At 51.7% G+C, this 8,516-nt stretch overlaps 1 protein-coding gene across 1 annotated transcript in view; it reads left to right on the forward strand.

The window, feature by feature from the left end:
• The first annotated feature begins 636 nt into the window (after nt 1-636).
• Nucleotides 637-8,516, forward strand: part of Armcx4 (armadillo repeat containing X-linked 4) — a 10,083-nt gene continuing 2,203 nt past the window's right edge. Inside the window, exons 1-6 of the mRNA XM_013350587.2 lie at nt 637-713; nt 1,220-1,297; nt 2,064-2,153; nt 2,444-2,526; nt 2,814-2,883; nt 3,199-8,515. Of these exons, the coding sequence (XP_013206041.1) occupies nt 3,326-8,515 (5,190 nt within the window). The 5' untranslated portion in view covers nt 637-713; nt 1,220-1,297; nt 2,064-2,153; ... (1 more) ...; nt 2,814-2,883; nt 3,199-3,325. The remainder of the gene's footprint in view (nt 714-1,219; nt 1,298-2,063; nt 2,154-2,443; nt 2,527-2,813; nt 2,884-3,198; nt 8,516) is intronic.

The following is an 8,516-nucleotide window of genomic DNA, read 5'->3' on the forward strand; positions in this document are numbered from 1 at the left end:
TTATAGCAACCAGGAAACATTTTTTTAAAGTGTCATAAAATTGTGTAAACGGACGAGTCTTTAAAATTTTTACTACCTCAATATTTTCATGGCAAATGAAAATGTCCTTACTGTATTTTCCCATCACGGGGAGAAAATGATGTTAGCAGAAAAAGGAATACAGACAAAGAAAGTAAAGGCTTTGGTTGCACGGTTTTCCTGTCTCTAGGCGATTTGGTGGTGGGGTTGTTACTAAGGGAGCGCAGGTTGTATAGAGAGCGGGTGGGGAGCGTTGGCATTGTATCCTGAGAGGAAAAGAAAGGATTCCTCAATGATGCAGAAAAGGCTACAGCCAAGGCCTGAGAGTGGGTGGGGGTACAGACCCTTCCTAGTAACCAGGGACTGGTAAACTCCAACCGTTACATGGTGATGACACTTGTGGGCGCTCAGATTGGAGAGCGCGGAGATGAGTGACAGGGCGGGGCGCGCTGGGGCTCCGCGCTTGGACCCGAGGAGGGGGGGTGCTTGTGCGAGCTGATGGGGGTCCTGTTGACTGCCTTCCGACCAGTGGGGGGTTGTGGGGAGGAGGGCGAGCGATGACGTGCGGCCCTCACGTGACCTGGAGCTGCAGAGCGACGCAGCCTTGGGTGCAGTCGTCACTCGCGTCTGGCTACCAGCTCCCCGTTGCCCTGCGCGCGGCGGGCTGGCATCGGGCCCGGGGGCGAGCTGATCAGGTAAGGGCCCCGGGGCCGCTGCGCCACAGCACTGCTAGCCGCAGCCTCCGGATTTGGCGGCGCAGCGGAGATGGATTGAGGAGGGGGGTGTCCATGCTGGATCAAGTTCAAGGAGCCCCCCCCCCCCCCGATTCTCCCGCGTCCCCCAGCCCCTGGCTGAATCTGCGCAAGGGAACCCTGTGCTTTGACAGGGCCGCTGGTGGGGAGAGTCTCTAGAGGGAAATATAGAGGGAGATGTCCATCCTCTTTAATTAACTCCATCAATGGGCGTCCGCACATGTCCGCGGGCTTCCTGCTCCTTTCAGAGGAGGGATGCGCGCCACCGTGGCATTTGCTGAGAAAATGGTGGGCCTTAGTGCCTGGACGGCGGGCTCGGTAGGGGTGGTGTCTCAGAACGAGGGGAGGGACCTTTGACAACCGGATTCCAAAAAGGAGGCTGTTGGGATGTGTGGCCTTGGTGCTGGCCTAAGCACTCAGTGCCTTTACTCTCTCCTTTTGGACAATAGTTCGGTGTGGCACTGTTTGTGGTTGAGGCGAGGGAAAAACGAAGACGGAGACAAGAGAACTGCACAGAATCAATGGAGGTTAGTGTGAGCACCAATACTGAACCATTGAAGTTCTGTATGGATTCTATGCAGCCACGTAGGCACTATTATATTTGTGTGTGTGCATATATATGTATTTGAATATATTGTATTTATATGCGATTAGGATGTGGGGTGGGGCTAGCCTGAGAACTTTACCTAAGCTTTGTTTCCTTATCGGGCTTCAGGCTTTTCACTTTAATTCTATGGTGAATACCAATAAGGACAAAACTGTATTATAGATTATTTTGATTTGTGTCAGATGATATTGAAAAACAGAAATTATTGTGTATAATGATTGTACTATTGTTTGATATAGCCTTTGGGGGATGGGATAATGATTTTGCAGAAGCAAAAGCCCTCCTCCACACCTTGTATCGTGTGCTGAGACTCCTAGGGATGGCTTTCAGGGAAGCAGATGGCAGGCTATGATTGAAGAATCACGGGATCTGGGGCCTCCATCTCTTCCGTCATCCTCCAATTTCCAGACAGTCATGCCTACCTGGCCATCTTGATAAAGGAAATGGTGGACTTTTTAGAAAAGATCTAGAATCCTACAGGTGGTTTAAAAATAATTTTTCTCTTTTCTCCCCTTTTCCTTTTCCTTTCTCTCTCTCTGTGCTATTTATTTCAGTGTAGATGAAGCCCTAGGTTATGCCTGAGTCTCTAAATGCTGAAAGACAGGACCGGGGGACACAGATGTTTCATGCTAGGCTATCAAAAGCACTCAGCACTCACCCTCTCCCTTTTCTTTGTCTGTTCCCAGGCTTTTCATGTTTGAAGTAGGGCTTTTTATTCCTGAAAGCAAAGGAAAAGAGGGGGAGACGGTTTTGGAACTATGGAGGTTGGTATGAAGGTGGGTAGTGGCTGGGGATGACAAAAGAGGGTGGGCTGAGCTTGAAAGGGCTTCAGTGGCTGGCACTTCTGCCTTGTCTCGCCATGGCTGCTTTCCACAATGCTGCAATACAACCTGTTAATTGCAGTAAAGAAAACGGTGGGAATATTTGAGGGAGGGCGGACTGGGCTTTGACAAAGAAGGCTGGAGATGGGATGGCGATGCAGACATTGGAGCTAAGAATTAGGGTGCTTGTCTGTTCTGCTAAGGACACAGTCTCCATTATCTCCTGCTTATCTACTTGCCTATAGATCCTCCTGCATGTCTGCTTTGGAGTCTGAGATCACTGGAAGCAAGGAAGCAAAGAAGAAATTCTTTCTGATCACTATAACTGGTAAGAGGGTGCTAATTGTCTAGGTCTGCCTCGGATGTGTGTTAGTGGAGATCAGTGGGCATTCCACAGGCGACAAGCTGGAGGAGCTTTTCCTTCTTTTTCACAGCCATCTTTCTCACCATTCCTGCTATTTACCCCAAACCCTTACCTTGATTGTGGTATATGGCAAAGAGTCTGATAGCACCCAAGGACATTGGGTAAACTGAGGGAGTAAATTGCTAGGAATATGCTGCTCCATGAAAAACAAACTCCTCTAGATCTCTCCCTTTGTCTGCCCTTTCCTCTAGGTCTAAAGGTATGCTTTAAGGTGTTTCACCAGTGAAAGGATAGAAGAGGGAACGTCCTCATTCATTCCAGGTTCGTATGAGTGGGAACGAGTCATAACGGCAACCAGAATAGATCCCTTAAAACTCTAGTTCTGGGAGTTTCTGTTCTTCATCCATTCATCATCGGCCTTTCTGCTGTCCTTGACACAATTTATTTTGCATATGAAAATAGCTGGGCGCTGGGGAGGGTAGGAGAAATGAAATAAGTGATGAAAAATTGGTTGATCTTCCTCTTCTCCCAACAAGTACATTGTTTCTATGATTTCCTGTTCTTGTTTGTATCTATCTGTATAATGCCGTAGAGTTAGAAGAGAAGGTTAAATTAATTTCCTTCTTCCACTTCTAGGTCTACTTCCTGTGGCAGCTCTACTGGCCTTTAAGGGGTTAAGCACCATTGACCAGACACACCACCCTCTTTCCTAGCCTGAGTAAGCCCTCTTATACATTGCTCTTGCCTTAGCAGGAGTGATTACATGGGCCGCGTTATAGACGTGGGCTGGGCAACTGCAGGACTAGTGATCTGGGCCGGAACCTGTTACTGCATTTACAGATTAACCAAGGGAAGAGCTCAGAGTGTGAGCAGATTTGCCAGAAATGGGTCCAGAATCGAGACGGAGAGTGTGGCTGGGGTACAGAACCAGACCTTGGCCACAGTTAAAGCCATGGCTGGAGCAGAAACAGAGACTAGAGCCACGACTGAACCAGGAACTGGAGAAGGAGGTGAGCCTGTGGCTGAAGTAGACACCGAGATCCCTATTCTAGTTAGTCCCGATACCAACTGTCAGGCCATGACAATGCTTGAGGAAGAGATAGAGACTCACTCTGGGACTAGTTCCTTGGTGGAAGCAATGGTCATGACAGAGGCAATGACTTTCACTGAAGCCACAGTCCAAGCCAAGGAGGTGACCATGAAAGAGGCAGTCACACAAACTGATGCTGAGCCTGAGGAAGTAGGCAAGAAAGAGGCAGTGACTCAGACCAAAGCTAACACTTGGGCAAAGTCTGACAGGGCAGAGGTCAAGAAAGAAGCAATGACCCAGACCAAAGCAGAAGCTTGTACAGTCACTGAAAAAGAGACAGAGATTAACAGAGTAACAGTGACGCAGAGTGAGGTCTTGGCAGTGACCAAGGAAGTAGTCAAGATTGGAACCGTGAATGAGACTGGAATTGTGGCGGAAGCCACGATAAGATCACTGGAAGAGCCTGTGAGCGTGACTAGGACTGACTCTGAGGCTAGACTTGATGCCACAATTGACAATGATGGACATCCCCATGATATGCCCCTCATAGTGGCTGGAGTGGACGTCAAGTCCTTTGCGCAGCCTCAGACTGTGGCCATAATCCAAAATGATGACATGATGGTTGGTGAGGCTGATGACAAGGGGAATCTTCAAGCTACTTCTAAGGCAGGCTGTGGGGTAGATACAAAGGCTTCTTCTCAGCCTCATGTTGTTTCCAGCATTCTGGCTGAATCCTCACCAGGGGCAAGGGCTTGCAATAATCCAGATGGCATTTGTGAAGCGGAGGCAGATGTGAGAGCCTGTATAATACAGCCTGAGACTGTGGCCACAATACAGGCTGAGGCAACGCCTGGTGCTGTGATTGATGGTGGAGAAGATGCTAGTGTTGTATTTAAGACAATGACTGGTGCAGACATAACTGATACAGATCCTCCAGCTGTAACCAGTGATCAGACTAAAGTCATGCCTGATGCCAAGGTTAAGGGCAAAGGTAATACCAATGCCACGGCTAAATCAGGGGCCAAGGCAAACACAAAAAACAACTTGCAGACTGATGCCGGGGATAAAACCAGAAGTGATACCAATGACGTGTCCAAGGCAGAGACTAGTATAGATGTGGCTTTTTGTACTCAGCCCGAGCCTGTGGCCAATGTTCAGGGTGATGACTTGCCTGATGACAAAACCAAGGCTAAAGACAATGCCAATACCATACCTAAGGAAGGAGCTCAGACTGTGGCCCAGAACCAGGGTGAAGCCTTACCTAATACTAAAGGTAAGGCTAGAGGCAAAGCCAAAGCCAAGTGTAAAGCAGGAGCTGCGACGGACGTGAAAACCTGTGCACAGCCTCAAGCTGGGACCAAAACCCAAGGCGAGACCTCGTCTGATTCCAAGGTTGATAGCAAAAGTGACTCAAATGCCGTTTCTAAAGCAGGGGCGAAGGCAGACCAGAAAGCTTGTGGTCAGCCGCAGCCTGTGGTCACTTGCCAGAATGAGGCCTTGCCTGGTACTAAGAATAAGGCCAAGGGCAATCAAAACCTTACGCCTAAGGCAGAGCCTGGGACAGCTACAGCAGGCTCTGCCCAGACTAATGTGACCAGTTCCCAGGGTGAGACCGCACCTGGTGCCAAGAATAAGGTCAAGGGTAATCGTAATTCTGTGCCTAAAGCAGGGGCTGGGCCAGATACTATGGGTTCTTCCCAGTCTCAGACTGCAGCCAATTCCCACAGTGAGGCCTTACCTGGTGCCAAGAACAAGGTTAAAAGCAATCCCAATGTTGTGCCTAAGGCAGAGGCTGGGGCGGGTGCCTGTCCCCAGTCTGTGGCCATTTCCCAGGGTAGTGCCTTGACCGGTACCAAGACTAAGGTCAAGGGGAATTCTAGTGCTGTATCTAAACCAGATGCTGGGGCAGGTACAGCAGGCTCCGTCCAGGCCAAGGCTGTGGCCAATTCCCAGGGCGAGACCTTACCTGGTTCCAAGAGTAAGGCTAAGGGTAATTCTAATGCCGTGCCTAAGACAGAAGCTGGAGCAACTACAACGGACTCTGTTCAACCCCAGGCTGAGGCCTTGCTTGGTGCCAGAAATAAGGGCAAAGGCAATTCCAATTCTGTGCCTAAGGCAGATTCTGGGGCAAGTACAATACTGGCTTTGGCTTCTTCCCAGGCTGAGGCCTTGCTTGGTGCCAGAAATAAGGTCAGGGTTAATTCCAACATGGTGCCTAAAGCAGAGGCTGGGTTGGGTGCAAGGGGCTCTGCCCAGTCCCAGGTTGTGGTCAGATCCCAGAATGAACCTTTGCTGAGTGCCAGGAATAAGATGAGGTCCAATGCTAGTACTAAATCAGGAGCCAAAACAGGGACGAGGAGCTCTGCTCAGCCCCAGGCTGTGGTCAGAACCCAGAACGCAGCCCTGCTTGGAGCTAGGGGTAAGGGTGTGTCCAGTTTGCAGGTAGCAGCCCCTGTAGACAATAAGATCTATGCGAGGCCGGTCACGGGTGCTGTGCCTACCGCAGAAATGGTGAGCGTGGTAGCTGCTCAGCCTAACATGCACGATTATTACTGGAATGGGATTGGTGTCGAGGACTGGATTGCTGCTGAGCGGTGGATCAAATTTAGATTTGAGACCATAGATGGAGACTGGGAGAATCTATGGACCGAGGAGGAGAATGCAGCCAGTGTTGGGCCCTGGACTGGGGCTAATGATAAGTCTGGTGTTGTTAGTTCCTGGGCCGTGGCTTGTGATGAGACGAGCATCAAGTCCTGGACTGGGGCTAGGCCTGAGAACGAGCTTGCTCTTGGGTCCTGGGTAAGTGCTGGTGACCAGGCCAGTGGAGGTCTCTGGGCAGGAGCTCAGGCTAATGAGGGGGTCTGGGTTGGGGACAAGGTCAGTGGAGGTTCCTGGACTGGGGTCGAGAACCAGATCAGTGCAGGTTCTTGGGTTGTCTCTGGAAACCAGGCCATTGCAGGGCCCTGGGCTGTGAGTCAGGTCACTGATGGGTCATGGCCTGCAGTCCAGGCCAGTGGAGTGTCCTGGATTTTGGACCAGGCTACTGGGACCTGGACTGTGGCTGATAACCAGGCTGCTGGAGTGTCTTGGGCTGGAGCTGGCAACATAGTTAGTATTGGATACTGGACTGGGGCTGTAGACCAGACCAATGCGGTGGCCTGGACAGGGACTGTTGATCAAACTGGTGGTGAGGCCAAGCCAAGGTTTGAAGATCAGGCCAGTGAAAAGGCGACCTGGGCTGGAGCTGTTGCCCAGCCCAGTGGAGACTCCACTGCAGCATCCAGGCTTGGGACCGTAGATCCATCTGGTGGTACAGTCTGGTCTAGCACTGGGGGCCAGGCTGGTGGCGTATCTACATCAGGGGTTGCAGACCAGTCTAGTGGGTCTTGGGCTGGCGCTAGGAATCAGTCCTGGACTGGGACTGGTGATCAGTCTGATGGTGGATCCAAACCTGGTTTTGAGAACCAGACTGGTGATGGAGGGTCTTGGACTGGCACTATTGGCCAGGCCACTGGAGGGTCCAAGTCAGTGCCTGAGGATCAGTCTGCTGGAAGATCATGGGCAAATTCTGGAGACCAACTCAGTGGAGGGTTCTTGGTTGGGCCTTTGGACCAGGCCAATGCACAATCTCAGCCTGGGTCTGGAGAACTGACTGCTGGTGGAGTAGATCAGTCCAGTGCAGGAGGATGCTGGGCCGGCTCTGGGGACCAGTCTGGTGCAGAATCTAGAATGGGGTCCAGGGACCAGTCCAATGTGGAGTCTTGGCCTGGCCCTGGAGATCAGACCGGTGGATGGTACTGCACTTATACTTCGAGTCAGACCATTGGAGGAGGCTCCTGGAGTGGGGCCAGTGGTCAGGATGTTGGAGGGTCGAAGCCAGTGCAGGTGAACCCGTCTAGTAGCGGGTCCTGGCTTGGCACTGGGACTCAGGTCAGTGGTGTGTCGTGGACTGGTGATCAGATTGGTGGCTGTTCCAAACCTGGATATGAGGATCAGGCCATGGGAGGAGGATTCTGGACTGGTGCTGGAGAGCAGACCACTGCAGGGTCCAGGCCAGCTGTGTCTGAGGATCAGTCTAGTGGAGGAGTTTCCTGGGGTGGAGCTGGTGGTCATGTTGTTGGAGGGTCCTGGGTTGGGTCTGTGGATCAGACTAAATCTGGATTTGAAGATCAAGCATGTGGAGGAAGCTCTTGGCCTGGTGCTGGGAACCAGACTAGTGGAGAATCTTGGCCTGGATCTAGGTCTAGTAATGAAGCCAGTGGAGGATCCAGGCTAGATACTCAAGACCAGGCCAGTGGGAGATTCCTTGTCAGTGCTGAGGTGGAGGCCAATGAAGGATTTTGGTTTGGGCCTGGGAGTGAGGCCTTTATAGGGTCTTGGTGCTGGACAGAGGAGGCTACTATTTTGCCTGTAGCTGGTTTTAAAGATGAGACCAGTGACTCCACCACGTCAGGGACTAGGGAAGAAAGCATCATTAGTTCTGGGCTGACGGATGAAAAGAAGCCAAGTACCGAGTCCTGGACCAGATCTGAGGAGACAGCTTTGACAGGCGCATGTGTTGGAGGTGAGGCTGCCACTGTGACGGGAGCTGAGGCTGCCACTGTGACGGGAGCTGAGGCTGATGTTGACACAGAGGCCAAGGTTGGAACTGAGGCTGGAGCGGAGACAGAGCCTGTGGCAGAGATGGGAGTGGAGACTAGGACAGAGGCTGGGGCAGCAGCTGTGGCCGCACCTGAGCCTGAGACTGGTGCTGAGGCTGCGCCTAGAGTTGAGGCAGGTGCTGGGTCAGAAGCTGGAATGGGGTTTTGGTCCTGGGATGGAGATGCAGCCACTAAAGGGTCTAGGCTTGGGGCTGAGGCAGAGGCTGGAGTTGGGGGAGGGGCTGAGACTGAAGCTGGGACAGAGAATAGCATGGGATTTTGGT

This window comes from Microtus ochrogaster, chromosome X (genome assembly GCF_000317375.1).
Source record: "Microtus ochrogaster isolate Prairie Vole_2 chromosome X, MicOch1.0, whole genome shotgun sequence".
Taxonomy (NCBI): domain Eukaryota; kingdom Metazoa; phylum Chordata; class Mammalia; order Rodentia; family Cricetidae; genus Microtus; species Microtus ochrogaster.